General features: G+C 43.9%; 1 protein-coding gene across 2 annotated transcripts; it reads left to right on the top strand.

Annotated features, from left to right (window-relative positions):
- Positions 1 to 1,546: 1,546 nt before the first annotated feature.
- Positions 1,547 to 19,480, top strand: FAM76A (family with sequence similarity 76 member A). 2 transcript variants are annotated; one of them, XM_028738700.2, is made up of 10 exons: positions 1,547 to 1,706; positions 3,781 to 3,845; positions 4,696 to 4,750; positions 5,453 to 5,605; positions 6,424 to 6,581; positions 8,021 to 8,107; positions 8,681 to 8,812; positions 14,203 to 14,338; positions 15,988 to 16,089; positions 17,423 to 19,480. In XM_028738700.2, exons 1-10 carry the CDS (start codon positions 1,626 to 1,628, stop codon positions 17,507 to 17,509), a joined length of 1,056 nt encoding a protein of 351 aa, XP_028594533.1. In that variant the 5' UTR covers positions 1,547 to 1,625; the 3' UTR covers positions 17,510 to 19,480. The 2 variants fall into 2 exon arrangements, with proteins under 2 accessions (XP_028594533.1, XP_028594534.1); XM_028738701.2 differs by lacking the exon at positions 8,681 to 8,812.
- The last annotated feature ends 3,221 nt before the right edge of the window (positions 19,481 to 22,701 follow it).

The raw sequence follows: 22,701 nt of genomic DNA, 5'->3' as shown, positions 1-22,701 counted from the left end.
GTAAAGTCTCTAGAACTCTTTCCAAAGATGATGATGATTCTTTAGGCTGCCCCTGGAATTTAAAGGAGTATAAAATACTATAATCATTCCCTACCCCGTACCATACCTGACCCTATAAAGATACTTCTCCTACATTTAGGAGGAGAGGGTGTAGTGGCCTTATATAATTTTGTGAGAAAATATTGGTAACAAATCTTGGGGAAGGGGGACAGCATGATTTTCCATCACTTGTAGAGCATGGCATTTGATACAAAATTAGCCATTGGTAGTTTGGATTTCCATTTCCATCCACATACACAACATACCCCATAGGAAACACCAGAGGTAAAATGCAGAGTCAGATATAATACCCTTATCCATTCCATATCAAAAATGAAAATAAAATTGCCAATATCATAATGCCATTACACAAATCTATGGTACAACCACATCTGAAATACTGTGTAGTTCTGGTCACCTCGCCTGAAGAAGGGTGGTATTATTAGAGCGTTGGAAAAGATTCAGTAAAGGGCAAAAGATCAAGGAGTGGAGCAACTCTCCCATGAGGAAAGCTGTGGCGTTTGGGACTTTTTAATTTAGAAAAAAGATGAGCAGTAGGTGACAGAACAGAAGCTCAGAAACTGATGCATGGCATGGAGAAACAGTAGAACTTGCAAGGTGTCCAATGAACCTGAATGCGGAAGGATTCGAGACATATAATAAAGAAAAGTACTTTTCTTCACGAAGTTGTTAAAGCTCTGGAAAACTCGCTCGCCAGAGGAAGCAGTGATGGCCACCAACTTGGGGTGGCCTTAAAAGAGGATTGGACAAATTCGTGGCAGCCGGGGGCTCCTTGCCAGGACGACTATGCTCTGCCCCAGAGGTCAGAGGCAATGGGGCTTCTGGGTGCCTGTTGCTCCTCGAGGCATCTGCGTGGCCACTGCGAGAACAGGACGCAACCCTCTGCAAAGGGGACCATAGCAATTAAAAGCCACTTTGTAATCGAAACAACATGCGAAACAAGCATAACCACCTCCACCCCATCCAAAGCACACACAGATCTCGCGAGAGAACAGAAGACGTGCGGGAGCGTAGAGGCAATTCCTAGAGATGCAACTATAGAGTCACACGTTGTCTCAATACTTTCTATGCTTCTGATCTAGTTTTGCCACTCAAACTTCCAGTTCGAGTTATATCAGTCCTGTTTTCCTCACAGAGATTCCACGCCGTACTTATGGGCAACACTAGCAAATGGGAGGGTCCCCAGTTTTTACCACAGCAATAACCACAGGAGAACATATTTCATATTGCACGTTACTCTACAATTTTCTCTGGCTATCTCTATGGTTAAGGGTGACCCGAGTTGGCGCCGTGACGCCGCTCCCCTTGCGCAACCCCGGACGGAGGCACACCCGGTGACGCAGCTCCGCCCTTCCCTTCCCCGGCTTCTTCCCGCAACAACTCGAGCCCGCCCCGCCCTAAACCTCTGAGTGACGTCTCCGGAGAATCAATGAGCCTCCAGGTACGAACGGAGGCCCCGCCTCCGAAGCGGTGAGTGGCGCCGCCCTCGACCAATGGCGCCGTAGGCAGGCGGGAGCGTCACGTCGGGTTGGGTTAGAGCTGCGCCTGTCAGTGCGGGCGGCGGGATGGCGGCGCTTTATGCTTGCACCAAGTGCCACCAGCGCTTCCCGTTCGAGGCGCTCAGCCAGGGACAGCAGCTCTGCAAGGTCAGGGCCAGGAACGGGCGGGGGCTGAGGGGGCGCGGGCGCCGTGGCGGTTAGGAGCGCGAGCTGTGAGCCAGAATCCCACACGCCGACCCTTCTCTTCCTCTCCCGTCGGAGCTCAGCTTAGCCGCCTCCTTGGGTGACCTTAGCCAGAACAGCTTCGCTCGGCCTCTAACCTTCTTCTGTCTCTCTCTGCCGCCTCCTCCCTGACCCTCCAGTTCATGCTGGAATCAAAACAACACCGGCCTACCTCGCAGGGTTGTTGTTGTTGTGGCCGAGGCGTGCTGTAATCGAAGGCCAGCATTACTCGGCCTCCCCCCCCTCTCCCCCCCCCCGGCCACCACTCCATATTGGAATCAACTGGCCTACCTCACAGGGTTGCTGTCATCATCCCTGACAAGCACGGCTGAGCCATGACGTATTCAAAGATCTTTGAAGGCTGGGTGAAGGGAATAAGAGAAATCCTGATATAAATCAGGATGCGTTTATATTCCGTACAACTTTCTGCACAGGAGGTGTAGGTGCCATAGGGAGCATAATCTCCTGGATATCCATGCAGTAGCTGTGTGAGGTAGGCTAGGTTTGAGAGTATGGCCCAAGACTGTTCAGGGATCTTTGGGATGAGCGGTGGGAATTCAAAGTCACGTCTCTGCGGTCCAGTTTCATATAGCTATTATACCACCACTCCGACTCTGGGACTGGTTTCTTCTTCTTCAGGAAGTGCTTTGATGAAGGCAATAGAAGGGGAAAGGAATGGAGCAAGAAGCCAAGACTTCAGTTATGTGCTCTTACCTGAGAGAAAGCCCCTCTGAATGTAGTGGACCTTATTTCTGAGTAAACATGGGTAGGATTGGCCTATGTAGGTGTTGTTGCTTAGGGAGGTGGTTTGGAAACTGGGTAGGAAGGCACCTCTTGGGTTTGTGAGTGTACCCACAAATCCCACTTAGTTATTTCCTGCATACATCCTTTGTGAAGTCAGAGTGTATTTGTTTATTCCTATTATTTGTATGCGTGTGCCTTGTGTGTTAGCTTCTAATTGGGGTTCATTAAGAAAGATGTGGCCTGTGGCAGTATGTAGTTAGCATGTTTCGTAAGTTATTCTTCAGCCAAACAGCTCCCAGGCAATTTCACAATAAAATCAATATAATCATAAAAGAAATACATTAAAGACCATATAACGGGACAAATGAGTCATATAATAAGATCAGGAATAAAGATGTTGGTGTCTCATCCTAGGCAATATTATTATTAGTTATTAGATCCCAATTTGTATAACACCCTTCATTCGAAGATCTCAGGGCGATTCACAACATAAAAAGAAAGAAAACCACAATATGTTGTTGTTTTTATTAAATTGTTGTTGTTTTATTAACTTGTTAAGTCATCTAAAAAGGGTATTCCTTAGGCAACTTACAATCAAGTTTAAAAACAATTGGGTTTAAATGTACTGAAAGTAATTACTGACATCTTGTTCTTGTTTGTGTTTTGCACTCTTGCTTATAGTTAAATGCTGCTTCTTATCTAATGTGGTATCTAACTACTGTTCCTTTGCTGCAGTATGACTCTCTTCAGTGACTGATTACAATCAAGAGCAATAATGAAGGAGCCATGATTTTCTTTATGCATCCCTATTAACATACTCATTGCTAAAGAGACACTATGTTGTTTTTCTTAGAAGAATTGCAGTTTTCTGTGCCACTAGCAAAATATGCAGATGAACTATAAAGAGAGGAGTTTTGACTCTGGAGATGATAACATTGTATGATGACCCTGCCTGTTGCACTGGCCATCTTCTCTAGTTGGATGCTGTGTAAAGCAGTAGCCCTCTCTAATTGCTTCCTGGGCCAGAATACAAAAATCTGTTGTTTGATAGTTTCCCACTTTGAGTCACCACTCTAGTACCTGCCTTCATCTTTATCACGATGGGATTTCTCTCTTCACCATTCCTTGTCAGTATCACACTCCTTAAGTTTACGGGATGATACATTAGTGACAACCCGAACGCCTTTTGTATGTTTTTGCCTTTCAATTCAATTACCTAGATGTTTATAACTTTCAAAAATATTTCTCTTTTCAGGAATGTCGGATTGCACACCCCATTGTTAAATGTACTTATTGCAGAACTGAATTCCAACAAGAGAGGTAAATGCTTGTTCAGCCTTTTTACACTGGATTGTCTGGGTGGCTGGGGGAAAATGGAACTGCTTTCTTTGAGATATCTTAAATTGTGGCTTTTCATTGTTTGATTCCAAAACAAAGGCCGCCTGTTCTGGTGCCTTCAGCATTTGTTGAATCTCCAAAACACTTGAGCTATTGTTTTAAGCATAAGAGTGGTGCTTTGCCAGGTTGAATCAGTCAGGGGGTCTGACTTTCTATCCAGTAGTGAAAAATACTCAGCATTATTTTGCTAACTAATTCACACATCAGTTCAGAAGTGAACTCTATCAGAGTCTGTTTCCAAGGATTGGAAGGCTTGGGATTGCAAGCTTGGACCATAGAAACATAGGAAGATGCCTTGTGCTGAGTCAGACCATTGATCCACATAGCCCAGTATTGTCTGCTCTGACTGGCAGCAGCTGGCCAGGATTTTAGACATGGTTCTCTCCCATGTCCTTTTTGGAGATGCCAGGGATTTAATTTAGGACCTTTTTAATGCAAAGTAGAATTGCTATGTAGAATACAATTTGAAATAGCTTTGCACAACTCCAATTGAGTTGAACACTCATGAGCAACCCCTACTATTTTAAACAGGAGACAGCAAATCATTCTGTCTTTCTGCATGTTTATATATTATGCATTTTTTTGTTTCTTAAATTAAAATATTCTAGAATTGGATCCAGAACTTAATAGTTACAAATTGACCATATCATGTAAAGCATAAATGGTATATAATTCAAAAAGCAGCAAAGTTACTTCTTTTATAATCTATAAATGCAGATCATGTTATATCATGTTTTCCTATCTTAATTTAATATTTTTGTTGTTTTGCTAGCAAAACCAACACAATATGCAAGAAGTGTGCACAGAACGTGAAACTTTATGGGACGGTATGTTTCAGTCTTCTTTCCTTACGCACTGGAAGTTTATCTTAATTCCTATAGTATAGTGAAAGGGTGGGAAATCTATTCCTGCCAGTGGGCCAGATCCTTATCTTCCCACCCTGAGGACCAAGTTTGACAGGCAGGTGGAGCCTATGTATCAATCACCTGACATCATAGTCACATTTGGTAGCATTGCGCTTTGCAGCCCTGAATGTCAGCTAAACTGAGCAGGATCTAACTCCTGCTTGTTAGCTGATGAGGGGATTGCATCCTGCTGCTATGGTCAGGGGAACTGGTGTGGCAGCCAATGCAAAATCAAACTCTATCCATCAGGGGACATCATCCTACACTGCAATGATGTCAACTATCTGGGTTTGGTGTTTTTTTTAAAAAAAATGAACTCGGGAGAATTTGACTCCCTAGTGTGACAAGATTGACATCCAGACTGGAAATTCCCCATTCCTGCTACGGTGGTTTAAAAGCAGAGGTGGGTGGAACTCTGGCCAGTTTCCAGTAGACCAGCAAGTGGAAGAAAAGGTCACAGCAAGCTTAGGGTAGTTAAATGTACGTAGTGTGTTTTTGGAAACTTATCCTTCTAGTTGAGAGAAAGCAAGGAGGCAATGTTGAGAACACTGGAGCAAGTCTTGGCGATTGCATATATAATTAAAGTGCATCATTAATTTATTCAAATTTTCTGGTTTTTTACAGCCCAAACCATGCCAGTATTGCAATATAATTGCTGCATTTATTGGTAACAAGTGCCAGCGTTGTACAAACTCCGAGAAAAAGTATGGACCACCACATTCATGTGAGCAGTGTAAGCAGCAGTGTGCCTTTGACAGGAAAGATGACAGGAAAAAAGTGAGTGCTCATATACATTCAGCATGGAAAGTGAAGAAGCTGTCTGCTGTGTGTAGATTCTGAGCACCAAAAGGCCATTTAACACATGACACGGTTAAAAGTATGTCCTACAGATGTTCCAGCTTTGCAGGGGGTTGGACTAGATAACTCTTCCAACTTTTAAGATTTTATGATTCTGTGTGCTCATCAGATTGCTCCCTACTGAGTCATCGTTATGACTTTGGTATTGTCATTATTTTGACCATGCCAGGAGGTGGGGTAAGCTTCGGAACCAACTACTGAACATTAAGTCCCTCACAATAGGGACTGAGGGACCTCCTCCTCATTGGCTCACTGCATTTCCTTGAAGTTTTTCTGCCTGTTGCAGGTGCCCACTGCCCTGATGTCTCCTTTGCTCAGTGAGACATGGATTCCACATGGGTTCCTGGCCAACATCTTGAGATCTTGCTGGTCATCTAGCATGAGAAGGAGTGAAACTTAAATTCACTAGTTTTAGGGGAAAGATTGCTGTGTGAATTGGCTCATATCTTTCCCACCAGTAATACATGGTGCCTTCCAGATGTCAGATACCAGCTCCTGTCAGTCCCAGCCAACATGGCCAGTTCTCAGAAAAACTGGGAGTTGTAGTCCAGCAATATCTAGAAGGCACCACATTGGCTACCCTTAAGTTTAAACGGTCGTGACTATTTTGTTTCTAAGTATGGTCTGTTTCAGAAGAGCTGCTTCTCAGTTCCATTTTGGCTGTTGTGCTTTTCCTTTTGTCTAGGAGAGTGTGTGATAACATCTTGCCTGTTTTGTCCCTTTTCTCATCTACCTAGGTGGATGGGAAGCTACTCTGCTGGCTTTGCACACTCTCCTATAAAAGAGTCTTGCAGAAGACCAAAGAGCAACGTAAGCACTTGAGTACCTCTTCCCGGACAAGCCTGCCGGAAAACGAACAGTATGGCCGACTCAGCGGTGGCACCCACTACAACAGGTAATGCACTATCAGTGTAGCTCCCTCGGCAGCTTCACTCTCTGTGTGCACTCCTGTGGCATATGGAGGCGTATGCAGCAGAAAAGCAGGCTTGCTTTTTCTGGCCAAAGGATTGTAGCCATCTTACAGACCTTCAGTGGCTTTTTCAACTCTGAGATAGGATGTATATAAACATGCATGGAAACATGCAGGGGTTCTATGAGAAGGCATGGAACGTTGGAAGCTGCCATTGGTCTGTCTAGCTCCATATTGTCCACACTGATTGACAGTAGCTCTCCAGGGTTTCAGGCAGCAGTTTCTTCCAACCCTAACTGGAGATGGCAAAACTGTCTTCTGCTGCGAAGTGAAGAAAAAAAAACTGTTTTCCCTGAACTCTGTCTGCGGGGAAAGGATGACAATTTGGCCCAAAGTGTCTAATGCACTTCTACGGTGGGCTGGCTGCTAAAACTGTATGTTTGAATGCTTCCGTAGGGTAAACCAATATGTTCTTGAATATTAGGATATGTTCCTCAAATCATTTATTAAGGGAGCTCTCAATAGCAGGCTGTTGCTTTATGGTAAATGAGAAGTATTCGTCTTTTGGTGTGGTTTGCTTTTTCAGAGGACCAAAGTATGCGCTAACACATACTGCAGTCCTCTTGCTTTAAAAACAATAATAAACTCAAGCCACCTTTGGGGTTATTTGGGATTTAGAGCAGGGGGGTGATTAGGAGAGAAAGAGCACTTGCCTATTTAGAAACTATTTTGACTTTTAAGCAGGCATGGCCCACATTTCTTCCCAGCTGTGAGGACTGGAAACTTGCTGCTTTGCTCTGTACTTCTGTACAAGTTGAGGAGCCTCTGCAGCAACTGGGAAGGTGGAAATCTGTAGTGGCTTTGTAGTGCACTACTACTATTTAAAGTTTATTTTTTGATGAATTCTGCACCCATTGCCACATGGGATCACAACATATACATTGCCCTGCATAAATGTGTCTTGGAAACTGCTTGGCAAGGAAGTGTGTGAGTCGGGATAGCATATTGGATATGATCAGGGTTTCTCTTTCTCATACATACATACATACACACACACATCCCATAAGTTACCTCACTGGGTTGTTGGAAGGATAAAGTGGGAGGAGGGTGTAATGTACCACTCCCAATAACAAGTGTTGCAGTTTTTTCTACTTCAGTCACAAATCTACAGCTTCGGCACATAACTAGTATTAAAATGTGTAGCCACTGAGTATGGTCAGGGGGTGTGTGTCCCCCTCTTTTTTTAACAGGTGCATTAAAGGTCATCTCATGTTTACTTCTGTTTAGGAAACCCTGCTGCTTTATCCACAAATAGTTCTTTTTTTTTAAGGAGCATTCTGCAGTTATTGAAAACAACCAGGAAACTGACTTGGAATTGCCAAACTTCTTAATGGTGTGTTTTGTTGCTTTGTTTCCGTTTGCAGCCAGAAAACATTATCTACATCTTCTATTCAGAATGAAATCCCAAAGAAAAAGCCCAAGTTTGATGCCATATCAGCCAATGGAGACAGGTGAGCGCCTTAAAATTTGGAAGTGCGGGTGGGTGGTCTGATCTGTTTTTAGTTTTAAAAGAAAAAGAATTAGAAAACTTTTCAGCACTTAGAGACTTAAATGGTGAAGCTTCTCTTCTGGAGCTGCAGGGCTCTTGTGGACCAACTTTATCATTATGGGGAAAACGTTTGGCAATAGTTTGCATTTCTTTTGCATGGTTATACGTGTAGTTTTGGGATTCCAGACTATGCTGTTAAATTAGGCAGTGCAGAATAGAAATATATTAGAGAAAAGAAAGCTACTGTCAAGCAAGATCATACTTTTAAAAAGAGACCCACTTTACCCCCTTCCTTTGTTTTGGGAGAAGGAAAGCCTCTGCAAATCTCTGAAGTCTGTAGCTTCTGTTCTGTGACTGCTGTGTGCAAAAAAATGTGTTGGGTCCCCCCCCCTTCCCCAGCAAGTGACATAGTAGGGTAGGTTAGGGTTTCCCTGACACTTAAAATCAGGAGAGAATGAGGTGGGGCGGGGTGTAGTTAGCATTGACGCTCTTGATGTGCATATTTTCATTCCTCCCTTTCCTCTCTAATTCTCAGCGTTCCTTCCTCTCCCGAGATGCTTTGCCCCCCTATCCAGAGTGCCCCGTCCGTGTTGGTGCAGTGGGCTGCTTCCCAACAGAGTCTCGGTGCCCATGATTGTCCTGTTTCTCAAGGCACTGACATCCTGAAGTGAGATCACCTATCATTTTCTCCCCCACCTGTTTCCTCCCCAACCCTGGGAATTGTCTCATTTTATGGAAGCAATCCATGCTCTTGGTTTTCCTCCTAAAGCATATCATTCCAGGAGCGTGGGCCAGACGGTAGGCCAGGACTTATAAGTGTGTAGGTAATTCGTTGGCAATTGCTTTATTAACCAGGTCTGGTCTAGTTCCATGTTACAACTCTCCTGTCACTCCCTCATTGTCTGTGATGGCTGCATTTAGAAATATCAAAGCATGAAATCCATATGCGGAGACAATATTGTTCTATACACTTAATATTGAACCCCTTATTCTAGTGTGCGTTCTCGTAGAGCCAAGGGAGCATTATCCACTCATAAGAAGGAGATACTGGCAGGATTTGTTTTTAATGTATTTATAGAATTTATATCCTGCCCTCTTCCTCCCAAAGTTGCCCAGGGTGGCAAACAGGTGGTAAAACAATAAAAACATCTCCAGTGTGGATGCAGACTAGGAAAGGTCTCCACTTAAAACGCTTGTTGAAAACAGAAGTTATTCAGTAGGCCCTGAACAGACAAACCAAGTGGGTGCCTGTCTAATATTTAAGGGGAAGGAATTCCAAAAAGGAGGTGCCATAACGCTAAAGGACCAATTCCTGTATTGTGAGGAAATAGACCCCCTGACAAGATTATATCTGCTGGAGGCCCTCGCCAAGAGAACTCAGTAATCAATTGGATTTATAAAGGGAATCCTGAAGCCAAGCTATGTAGGGCTTTATTCATCAAAACAAGCACCTTGAACCAGTAGCTAATTGGCAGCAACTGCAAGTCTTTCAAGAGTGAGGGGATGTGTTGGCCATGTCCCCAGTGAACAGTTGAGCTGCTGCATTTTGCACCAGGTGGAGCTTCTGGACCAACCTCAAGAGCCGCCCCACATAGAGCACATTGCAGTAATTCAGCCTGAAGGTTACCCCAACACTTGCAAAAGTACAAAAAGCCACCAACAGCCTTTAGGAAAAGAAAGCTTTAAAGGTGGAGGGTTAGTAAGAGTTAACCATCTGTTTCCTGGTAATACATGCCAATGCACAGAATTTTGCTACTTTGATAGTGATATCCTTAATGGAGTCTGCCATAAGGAGGGAAGTATAAAATTTATCAGATCTTCCTGGGACTTCAGTTAAAATAGTTAAAATATATAAGGAACAGATGTCCTTATAATACATGCTCAATGGTTTCAATGCTTGATTGACAAAAGCAAGACACATTGGTTATAAGGAATGTATGAGGATCTCCTTTCCAATAGAGTAGATGGTAAGGTATTAAAGCCAGCTATGGTATTTAGAAATTTCAAAAGTACCGTATTCGCTTAAGTCTAATGTGCCATCAAATCTAATGCACACCTTAATTTTCACGACGTAATTTGGCCAAAAAAGATGAGCATTGGATTAGAGTAAACACAATATAAAGATAATGAGCTGGAATGAAGTTTTTGCTACAGTTTCCTGCTGCTGAGTAGTATGCAGTTTGAACTTTATCCTTTCGGAGAGCTACATCCCAGATTTGTTGTTTAATCATATCTGTAGCTCCCAAGGTCAGAGCTGAGGGGGTGACACACAGAGCTAGTGCACTCTCACCTCCTTGCGTGTCCTCTCCTCTCCATCCATAAGACATACTGTATTACTGAATCTATATCAAGTTTCAGTGATTAGAGCAGTAAGAATAAAGGCTTGTATATGTATGCTTGATTTAATTCTTATTGCTCTAATAATCACTCAATATTCTGTACGCCTAAACCTACTAGACCATGGAATACATGTTATGATTTCTAAACGACTGTCTAAGGAAGAGTGTGCAGTTTTTTAGCACAGACCTGCAATTTCTCCTCATTGCCACGGGAGGGCAGGCATAAACCAGCATAAAGAAATCACAGGTTTGTTGTGATCCATAAGAATTGGGGTTTGTGAGCAACCTGGCTGGAACTAGCCTTTCAGCCAGGTCTGTTAGGCTCTTGTCACCTGCTATATTCTGGATGGTGTAGCAGGAAACTTTGCAAAAACTGCACAGTTGAGATCCAGCAGCACCCAGAGCAGGCATGGGGAACCTCTGGCCCTCTTGAAATTGCTGGACCAAGAGCCAAGGCTGATTCGGTTCAGCAACATCTGAAGGGCCAAAGGTTCCCCACACTTTATCTAGAGGCTCCCAGGTTCCACAGCTCCCATTTCTCATTTCACAGCAAACTTGCACCATTTGCAACCCGCCATGCTTATGGCAGCCTGTTACTATACTTCCTGTTTTTGCTGCCTGCCTGCCTGAGACTGACAGAGGGTGGGTCGGTGAGTTGTGAAGCTGATGGACTGCATTTTGCATGGTGTGTCTCAAGCTGAAGAGCCCGTTCAGTGATTAGGAAGGTGGACATTTTTGGCAGTGTTGTACAGTGCCGCCTGCCTCAATCAAGGTTGGTCATTAGGGAGAGGGGAAAAACCCTGAAGTTCCAAGGGAGTCCTCGTCTGCCCTGTGATTGCTTTGGCTGACCTCCCTTCGAGGACTCTGGGTCTCAAGTTATTTGGAAATGAGCAATATTACATAAGTGCAGTATTGTACTGAGCGGCTTGCCTGGAGACCATAGGCAAGCCAGGCATTTCATGGAGGTCAGGAATGAGGAACCTCGGGCATATGGGGTGAACGTGGCCCTGCGGGTATCTCTGTCTGGCCCTCAGGACTCTCCCCAGGCCTTCACCTGCCCAGCTTTCTACTCTTAAGGAGTGGTTTGATTTCTGGCTGAGTTGCGTATGTTGAAGACAGCAAGCAGACACTTCCGCAGTCGTGGGAGTGGCTGTGGTTGTACCTTTGTAAAGCCTGGTTCACAATAATGCTTCCCCGTGTTAATGTAGGTGTGGCTCCTAGTTCAGATGGAGGGGTGCTTGCTTGTGTGTAGGAGAAGTTGACTGTGAATGGACCCTTCGAGAAGAGGTTGTAGATAAAATAATGGTTTCTGAAAATGGGGTATTGCTGGAAAACCTCACCCTCCCACTCTCATTTTAGCTACATCTTTTTCTGTTCTTTGACTTCTGTAATGAAAGTGCTGTCAACAGAGTTGAAATACTGTCTCTCTCTTTACTGTCTCCCCCAAGAACTTTCACTGTTTCATAGGGTTCCTCTTTCCATTTGTGCGGTTCTTTCTGTCTCTAGTATTAATATTTAGGTTGCATTAAATGGGTTGTTAAATCTGGACCAAGGCAGTAGTTACACCTGCTGAAATCCATGCGACTTGATAAGTAAGTTTTGATTGTAAGTGGAAATAATAAGTGTGCCTGACTTGGTCTGGATCCACCTTCTGCAGATTCCCCATGATTTAAGATAATAGTAATAGTAGTAGTAGTAGTAGTAATAATAATAATAATAAATTACTTATACCCCACTCATCTGACTGGGTTGCCCCAGCCATTCTGGGCAGCTTTCAACACAATATTAAAAAATATAAATTTACATCAGGGGTGGCAGTGATTCTTTGCATATCCAAAATTTGCATAGGATAGTAATGCAGTAGCATTTATGGTGTGTTGTGTTCATGTTGAATTTCAAACCTAACCTGGAAAAGCAGTGATTGTGTTCCTCAGGGGGAACATGTTCATGCTGCTGCTGGGAATTTTGGCCTCCTTGATCTCCAAGGGCAAAGAGTGCATCTCCAAATGCACTTGGGGATATATTACTACTCTGCTTTACCAATAAAACAATGGACAAACACACTTTGACTAAAGTTTGATGAGGACATATCAAGGTACGTTGTTGCCTGCAAGCCACCAATTGGCCATTCCTGTCTTCACTGCAGATTTAAAATAGCTTGGTAGTCTGGGAACTGTAGTGCTTCGAGGGTGGATTCCCAGGATTCTTTGGGAGAAGCCAGGAGAACAGAGGTGGGGAACCCAGTGCCCTCCTGAGGTTGTTGGACTCCAAATCCCATCAGCTCCAAACAGCATAGCCAGTAGTCAGAGACAAGTACAGTTGCAGTCTCACAGCACCTAGAGGGCTACAGGATTCCCATCGCTGCCGCATAGATATGCCCTTGTATTTAGAAAACCTCATGCCATATCCACCTCTTGGCTTTTGATTCTCCTTACTGTCTTATCCCTCCCTCTCTCTGCATGTGAAACAGCATTCTTTAACATCCCACATTTTTGCCCACTGAACATGAAGAATACCAAAGCACATGAACTCATTTTGCACAGTGTAGAAGATCCATGGCTCAGAAATTTTCTAAGCTGCTCTTCGGTGGTGTGTTCACAGTAGTGTTTCTCACCCTGCCTTAAAGCTGCTATATTGAATATGGGAAGTCGATGGGAATGTTGAGCTTTAGGGCTAGGCTGACAGCAATGCACTGAAATTCAACAAAGACAGGTCTGTACAGTGTTATGCACAGGTGCACTAAATAATGCAGAGAAACTCCAAACAGAGAAAATTGATGCTGCACTGAAGAATTAACATGAATCCACACGGAAAAGGATAATATCATACAGCTGCAAACAAGGGGGAAAACAGAAGTTTAGGAGAACTGCTTATTAGTTCATTTTGTGCAAAGAGAGCGATATGATCAAGAAAATGCATAGCGTTCTTCCCTCTTCGCAGGATATACAATGATAATGGTTTAGATGCAATGCAGATCAACCTATGCATATTTACTTGAAAGTAAGTTGAATTCAACGGCACTTGCGCTCAAGGAAGCGTGCATAGAATTGGAGCCAGAGCCGTTGTCCCCTTTGTCATGAAGAGTGTGGAAACACATCAAATATTAGCTAAACCTTTGCAATGGTAATTGACCAAAGAAGAAGGTGGGATTGTCTATGTTGTCATTTTAAAAGGGGGGGACACACAAAATGTCCCTGGCACAAATTAAATATGTAGTTGGAGCAGCATGCTTTTGACAAATAGGTCAAGCATGCCACACAGACCCTCCAGATGTGTCTGAACTACAACTCCCATCATCCCTGGCCATTGGTCTGACTTGCTGGGCTGATGGAAGTAGGAGTTCAGCCACTTTTGGAGGGTCAGAGATATCCTGCATCCGATGTTGCACATATGTGTTATTTTAATTATTGTAGCTCACCCTACATACATATCCTCTAAATCAGCATTTCCAGCCTTGGGTCCCCATATGTTGTTGGTCTACAGTTCCTTTCATCCTTGACCATTGGCTGTGGTCAGCAACATCTGGGGACTCAAGAGTGGGAAGGGTTTCTCCAAATACATTTCACTGAATGATGATAACTAGATGACCATGGGGGACTTTGCAGGCTTTCCTGTTAGCCTGTGGGACTGACCTCCCTTGTTCATGGCTTACCATCCCATCTGAACTGGAGCCCAGGGGTGAGTAATTAATGATCTCCCCCTTTCTGTCTCTTTATAGCTTTTCTCCAGACCTTGCCTTGGACTCTCCTGGCACCGACCACTTTGTCATCATAGCCCAGCTGAAAGAGGAAGTGGCTACTCTCAAGAAAATGCTGCACCAAAAGGATCAGATGATCCTAGAGAAAGAGAAGAAGGTAACGTCCCCTTTGAGCCACCTCTTGGTGAGACAAAGGGGCACTTTGTTTCAGAGTGTATACGTTGATTTTGCTGGGAAATGCTTGCTTACTGTCCACCTGCCACTGCCTCCCCCCCCCCCCCCCAAATCCTGGGAAAGGTCAGGGTCTCGTTTTTTTGGCATCATGTTTCTGAAGCCCAACACAGCTGTGGGAATGAGCCCATGCCCTCTTCACCTGCTCCAAACAGGAAGCAAAGGGAGAGGTGTCCCTGCTGCATTCAGCTTCCCATTGGGAAAGGATGTTCACTTTGATGGATAAATGGGTGGACCTCATAGCATATTTTAGAGCTGCCTCTTTCCAAAAGGGCAAAGAACCTTCTGGTGTACACATTCTCTTTAACTGTTTATTTGAGCTAACAAAGCTTGCATGTTACCTCTAAGCAGTTTATGTAAGATATAATATACTGTAGTTTTCTGTGGATTAGACGCCCCCACATATAAGATGCCCCCTATTTTGGGGGACTCAAATTTAAGAAAATGGGGGGGAGATGGCACAGAGTGGTTGAGCTTTTCTTGCAAGGATTGCCAAGAGTGGTTGAGCTTTTTTTCTCACCCACACACGTTGCTAAAACCGATTCGTCTGTTTCCTCACCGGCACAAACTTTGGCTCAAACAATGAACTGCACATATATTATGCTAATATGTTTAGGTCCACCATCCTTGGATGTTGCACTTGGATTTATCTTACATTAAAAAATTAATATATATATTGAGATGTTTATCGTTGAAAACAAAATAAATGGTAACAATCCTATGTCCCAAGTCAATTTCTTTACTAGCGCTACATTGCTATATTCTGTGATACTAGCACTGAATGGGGGGGAAATCCCTCTTTATTTATTCTGGAAATGTGCATTCTCCATCTGAGCTGCAGTCAGCAGTTGTACCAGAAGGTCCTTTATAGTAATCTGTTCTTATGTTGCTTCCTAAGGAAGGTGAGGAGAGCTAGAGCTGGATCTTTCATAGTATCGCTACAAATAAATAAGATTCTATAAGTCTTGAGCTAGTGTTGAAATGATTGTCACATTGCCACCTGTCGTGTTTGGAGGAGGGCATTCTGTAGTTGGGGTGCCACCGCAGAAAAGACTCTCTCCCTGTATATTGAAATTCTCCTGGCAGCAGAAAATGGAGAAGAGCCTCTTCTGAAGATCTCAAGACATGGGCAGGATGGTGTAAGGAGAGGTGCTCTTGTGGGTGTTTGGATCCCAAGCTGAAAGATGGTTGGGCACTGGTTGTGTTTCATGATTAAGAAGTTAAGCCATAAGGCTTCAGGAACCTGGTGCCCTCCAGATATTTTGGATTATAACTCCCATAAACCTCAGCCAGCACAGCTGATAGGAGTTGTAGTCCAAAATAACTGGAGGGCACCAGGTTGGCAAAAGCTTCTGTAATAATTTTGTTGGATCTCAGCTATGTTCCTGCTTCATTTTTCAAGCTAAATATATATGGAATTTAATAAAACCCCTTATCACCTTGTTCCCAGGTGGCAGCCCTGCAGCTTATTTAGCATACTGGATTTCTACAGGGATATCTCCCATTGTATGGCAAATATTAATTGCAAATGAATTTTAACTGCTTTGATTTCTTTTGCTTGTGTGCGTTCTGCAGATAACTGAACTGAAGGCTGATCTGCAGTACCAAGAATCCCAGATGAGGGTGAAAATGAACCAGATGGAAAAGACTCACAAGGAAGTCACAGAACAATTGCAGGTAACTTTGTTTAACTTGGTCCATTAATTAGCATTCACAGGACTGATTGGATGCTGAGAACACTGTGACCAGCTCTGCAAACCTTTGCATTGTTAGATCGACTAATATTCTACTCTGGATTTCTACCAATTCAATACCTTTGGCCCATTTAATTCATTGTTGCCTGTGCTGATTGGCAGCAGCATCCCAGGTTTTCAGACAGGTATCTTCCTGAGTCCTACCTAAAGATACGGAGGGCTGCATCATAAGAACATACGAAGAGTCTGCTGGATCAAGCCAGTAGCCCATCTAGTCCAGCATCCTGTTCTCACAGTGGCCAAGCAGATGCCTGTGTCAGAACCCTGCAAACAGGATCTGAGCTCACAAGAGCACTCTCCCCTTTTGTGGTTTCCAGCTGCATTCAGAAGCATTCCTGCCTCCAACTGTGGAGGCAGAACTTAGCCAATATGGCTAGGAGCAGTCAATAGCCTTATCCTCCATGAATTCATCTAGTCCTCTTTTAAAGCTATCTAAGTTGGTGTGCCTCCTTGCCTCCTAGCTTGGCATCATTTACTGAGACGCAGTATCCTTTACAGGTGGTGCTGTGGTCTAAACCACGGAGCCCTTTGGGCTTGCCAATTACTGTGATGGGCTGAGCTCCCTTTGCTCTGTCTCAGGTTCTGCCAACTTAGCAGTTCAAAAACACACAGTTCAAAAGGGCAAGTAGATAAATAGGTACCGCTGCAGCGGGAAGGTAAACAGTGCTGCCGTGTGCTCTGGCACTTGTCACGGTGTCCGCTTGCACCAGAAGTGGTTTAGTCATGCTGGCCACATGACCCAGAAAGCTGTCTGCAGACAAACGCTGGGTCCCTCAGCCTCCTTTGACTGGACTTAACCATCCAGGCATCCATTATCTTTACCTATCATTTATTCTGACTGGCAGCAGCTCTCCAAGGTTTCAGAAAGGGGGCGTTCCCAGCACTACCTGGAGGCAATTGGGATTGAACTTGGGACATCCTGCATATAAAATGTAGTTCACAACTGAGCTCCAACCCTTTCCATAGGGTCACACTCTCAGGGGTGTGCATGTTGGATCATATTGCCTATATCCATAGTTGTGTGCATGCATTAGTGCCTTCCCCATAATGACTGGGAGAATTGCAGGATAGATTGCTTTGCATAATTTATTCAGGCTGCAGAATTGAGCTTTTCTCAGTGCAGAACTCCTCTCCCCCCCCCCCAAGTTCTTGTATTCTTTTCCAGTCCAGGATTGTGTGTAAATCGGCAGCAGTTTGACTGGAACTACTTCCCAACCCATTCAAGTAACACATGGATCCTCTCCTTCCTCCAACAGGCCAAGAACCGAGAGCTCCTGAAACAAGCCGCAGCTTTATCCAAGGGGAAGAAAACGGAGAAGTCAGGAGCAATAACCTCCCCTTAAACACCGCCTGGGAGCTCCTCCCGCAGTAAGGCTGCAAACCCAGCTGGTTGGGTTGGAATCCTTCCAGAACCTCATTTTGATTGTTGTTGCGATGGACGTGGTGGAAGCCTCTGCGTCTGACCATTCAATAGCATGCTTGAGGTGTTGGGTTTTCCACATCTTGTTCTCCTGTCCCAGTACAGCGATGAGGGTGGCTGGGGGCACCATCCCTCCAAGCCCGCCAACAAATACTTTCAATGTCAGGGTTTTCCCATTCAGTTTTGCTACCCCTCCCTCGAGTCAGTAAGGGAAACAGGGCTTGGGATAGGATCCCTCCACGAACTTCTCCTGCTTTCTCTCCCCTCCCCCCGCCCAAGGCATTTAATGTCCTGCCTAAGTATAGCCTTTTAAAGAGCAGTACCTAACTTTGCTTACTCGTAAGAATGCTTGCGTTTTGCTCTAGTATGCAGAGCTCCTCTCAAATGTTTCCCTTAGGTCTGTAGAATTGGGGGACGTTAAACCAGATGGAGGTTTAATGCAGCAACTGTCTATCAGGAATTCTGGAGGCTGAAGGGCCTCTTGGAAAAAATACTGGGGACATTAATTTGGAAGAAAGGGGGTTGATGAATTGCAATTTTGCTTATTCAGTTGTTGTTGTCGTCGTCATCACTTATATGGCATTGGTTCTTTGAGAATTAGGGTTCAGTCCCTGATCAAGATTTGCCTGCTTTTTCTCCTATTCCCCCAACCCCTTTTGTCTGGAATTGGGAGGGGTGGAAAGGAGCCTTTTCCTAAGATCAATGATTGGGTGAGGCCAGTCCCCAATAATGTGGTGGTAACTGGGTCGTAACAAGGCCCAATTCTTCAGAGTTTTGAGGAAGTTGGACGGAGAACAGGCACCATGTTTCCAGCTAACTTTGCAGCAGAACGAAGAGGTGTGAGGGAAGAAGGTTGTGTTGGTTTTCTTTTTCAAGATGATGGCTTTTGCAGAAGATAGAAGCAGCTGGGAGTGCCAGCAAGGCCAAGAGACCCCTACCCCAATTAGAGGAGAGATGGGATGAACTGCTGCTGTTTGAGCCCTGCCCCTGAAGGCATCTCTTGGGAAATAGCAAACCGTTCAAATACAGTTGAGATCCAGGCAAGGTATTTGGCCAGGTTGCTCCTTTGTACAGAGCCCAGTCCGAAATAATGGGGGACACCCCCCCCCCTTTATGGACATGCACCTAACACAGCAATCTGAGGTGGTGTGAGATTAACTTTCTATAAGATAAATAGAGGGATATTTGCTGCAAATGGGCTTTTATGGATATTTTAAAATATATAAATATATGGGATGATTGTTTTTCCAGTAGCACTTTGAAAGACCTACAAGCCTTGGAACGTGGAAGAAAGAATATTGAAACGTGCACTCTGCTGTGGGTTATTTATTTTTTAGTCTTGTTTTTGCTTTGTTTAAAAGACGTACATTAAGAATTCATTGCACCAGAAGGAGTTGTAGCAGCAGAAGCCTAATTTTTATATTCAAGAACATTTTTAGGAAAAAGAAATTTAAGCGGGAGTGGTTTTTAGCTTCCTCAGCCTACAGAAAATGAAGACGAGAAGGATTTTTTCCTGTAAATTGTGTCTTTTTTCTTAACTGTGACACCTTGATCATGCATTTAAGTGGGTGATTTATAGTGATGCTGTTTTTCTTTCTTTCTATGTTTGTAACATTGGCAATCTTTAAAAAAAAAGTTGCATTGATTTGTACAAAATAAATGTTTAAAAAAAATGGTTTGGGGGAGAGGGGGGGATCTTTTGGTGGTTTCATGTTTCGATATTTTGCCTATGCCTTTCTTGGTTGAGTCGGCAAAGATAAACCATTCCTCCCCCCCCCCCCCCCGGCATGGGCCTGATCCAGGCGCAGGTGATCAGCATGAAGCACAAAGACCTTTTGGTGCTACTGTGGGATTTGATGTATGTAGAGGATTAAACAGTATTTTCTGTATTGAAGGTTTCTTGTTTGATATGTCTCCTTCAGTCTTGTCACATTACTGTAGCTATCGTCACTTGTTTAAAAAAAAGTAGGGTGGGGGGGTCACAGCTAGTCTCTCCGATTTTTTAAAATCCTACGAACATCGAGTCCTTGATCATTTTTCTTTTCCAGGCAGGGAAGTATCATGAGCTAAACTGGAATAACCCAAGTGAGGAAAGGAGTGAAGTTCTCTACAAAGCAACACAAAAAATCTCAGACTCCCACTAAATTGCACAACATGAGAAATGCAGATTCCTCTCCCCCCCCCCACTGCCCCCACCATCTTCTTTAAAATGTTTCGTTGAAAAAGGCATATGGCATAACATAATTGTTCTCAGAGTCCCCCTACTCTGTTTGATTGACTGCCACTTGGAGACGGGGGGGGCGGGGGGAGTGAACAGAGCTCGTCGCATTGAGTGGTACCCAATGCAGGTATAATGTTAGTGTAAGGATTTACGCTTGCACAGTGGAACAGTTTCCCTCTCCTCCCACCCCCATGTGCACCCTGTGCCCTCCCCACATCTGCTGTGGTGAACCCCCAGATCAGATTTAGAATGATGGGAGAGGGAGAAAATTCCATTGCACAAGCGTTAATCCTTACACCTACTGAACAGGTTCCTTAGCACAACATTGGATACAACCCATCACACCTTACCAGAATATATATGTTCTTGCTTGTTTTATTTAGAAAGATTTATAAACAGCTTTTACAGCTCTCTAAGCAGTGCACATAATAAAATTGTAGATGGAACACAACTGAAACCAACAAAACTATTCACTTGTTAAATTTATACCTCACCCTTCCTCCCAAAGGGTGTCAGATTAGGACTTGGGGGACCAGGATTCAAATCTCCACTTGGCCATGAAGCTCACTGGGTCACCCTGAGCCCATCGCTACCTCTCAGCCTAACCCACCTCACAGGGTTGTTGGGATTAAATGAGGGGGAGAACTATGTATACCCCCTGAGCTCTTTGGAGAAAAAGGTGGGATATAAACACAATGACTAGTATTTGCTTTTATTAAATATATATCCAGTTGTTCCTTCCAAAGGGCCCCAGAGTGTCAAACACAAAACTGATATTACAATAAAACGAAACAATAGCATTTATGTTGTGCATTTTAGTTCTGAGATTACTCCACCTATAGTCTCCAAATAATCCTTACAACAGCCTTTTAGAGTGGGCTGCTGTGATGCTCGTGTCAGCATCAAATGTTAAAATGCTGGACAAACTTTTTTTTCATTGTTTGAAAATGCTGAGATAAGTGAATAAATGTCAACAGTTACCTAATTCAACTTTCAGCCATTCACAAAATTCATCTGGGTTTTCCAGCCAACCGGTTGCACAGGAGATGTAGAAATTCATCGTAACAGCTGTTCCTGGCAATCATGCAAAGATGTAGGAGCTGTTTCCTAGACTACAGCGACTTGACATGTCGGTGTGACCTTGGCGAGTACTATAGTTAGTTGGATTACAGGTAAAAGCATCTACTCTCCCAATTTGCAGATGCTGGGGTGGGGGGAGAAATTGGATAGTGCAAATGTGTGAATGATAAACAGGCCTCCTTCAATTTCCTTACTGCTCCAGATCCTAATCCAGCAGAACACAGGCATGAGTGACAGCCAAACTAGACATGACACCAACTTAGCAGTTTTGTGAATGGCTTTAAAATAGGTGCAGGCAGCTTAATTAAGATTGGGACTGCAATGAAGATCCCACTGCCCTTTCAGCTTAGAGCAGTCAGTTTCATTTGGATATCCACTTGGACATATGGACTTAATATTAAGTCAATCAATCTCTTTTATTACACTCAGTGACCAGTATTGCCAAGGGAGGGGGAGCTTTACATCTATATAAAATAAGACCAAACCGAACACAGAACCATTACAATAAAATTACTAGTTCCTGCATCGTACAATAAACCGCCAGTCATAAAGAACGAAATGGTAAGTTTGCTCAAAGTTGTCCCTGATGCATTTTACATGCAGCAAGCAGCACAATATTTAGCCCCCCTGGAAGAGATGGGTGTGTTCTGACAATTTTTATGTTTAAGTCAGGATCAGTTGAATGCTTTTATTGTTCATATTAGGTGATTAAGTCTTATCTGCCCTGGGCGGTGAGGACAAGTGGTAGTGCTGCTTGCCAGAATGCCCCCCCTCACCAAACTTAGGGGTGTTCCACAAGGCCTTGCTGCTCGTTTTTCCTTCTCCAAGGGTGGAGAAGACCAGCAGCAATGCCTCACACCAGAAGCAATGGGTGGGTTGGGCGCCATCCCTTGTGCTTCCACCACCTGAGGCAGCTGCTTCACCTGCCTTCTGAGTAGGCTGCCTCTGGTCTTCCTTGCCCCCTTCCCTGTGGTTCCATACAATTTATATTCATGCAGGTTCATTTTTTAGCTAGTCTGCCAGTGCTTTCTAAGCAGTGGGTGTTTTGTCCTGATCTCACTGCTTGAGGATGCATTAGCTTCATGTGACTTTACTATACCCTTGCCCCCATCCGTCCCTTTCAGGAGTGCTGTGACAAAGGCATGTAGCATTGCATGGTCTCTGCGGTCCTTACATCCTTACTGAGGTTGGGTATCACTTTCTTACAGCTAGTGATGCCCCCGACAGCATGACAGCATGTACCATGTTCTCCCATAGTACTGATTTCACTGTGAACCACAGGCTCTATTAGGGGAGAGTAAAGGGGTGGAAGTCAGTAACACCATTAAGGGGTGTGTGTGTGTCAAAACATATGGCAGCTCCTGTCATGCAAAAGCAAAGGTAGCCATGTTGCTTTTTGTGTGACCTGAAAATACCAAATTTAGTTATTCAACAGCAGGATCCTAAACTGCAGGAAGACGATCTTAGTACAACCTAAAAACAACAACAGGTCTAAAAGTACCCAGTCTTTACTGACAATGAACAGATAACCTGATTTGCTTCTAGGGTATTTACACGTCTTCCTGTTAGTCATTTGTTCATCCCACAGTTCTACATAGTTTTGTTGCATGAGGATAACAGAGGGCTTTTAATTGACTTGGTGCAAATCTATGTGGTTGAATCCCTCTTGCAAAATGCTGACAGCATGGACACAGGCACTCTAACTCTTATTAACATGACTGGTCCTTTCCTCCCACTCAAATTCTTATTTTAATATTTGCAAAAAGATACATGAATATTTTAATGAATTAGCACATAAATGCTTCTCCTGAGTG

The sequence above is a fragment of the Podarcis muralis genome, chromosome 7, assembly GCF_964188315.1.
Source record: "Podarcis muralis chromosome 7, rPodMur119.hap1.1, whole genome shotgun sequence".
NCBI classification, from domain to species: domain Eukaryota; kingdom Metazoa; phylum Chordata; class Lepidosauria; order Squamata; family Lacertidae; genus Podarcis; species Podarcis muralis.
Note: the sequence above shows the minus strand (reverse complement) of the source record. Positions and strands in the feature narration are given on the sequence as shown.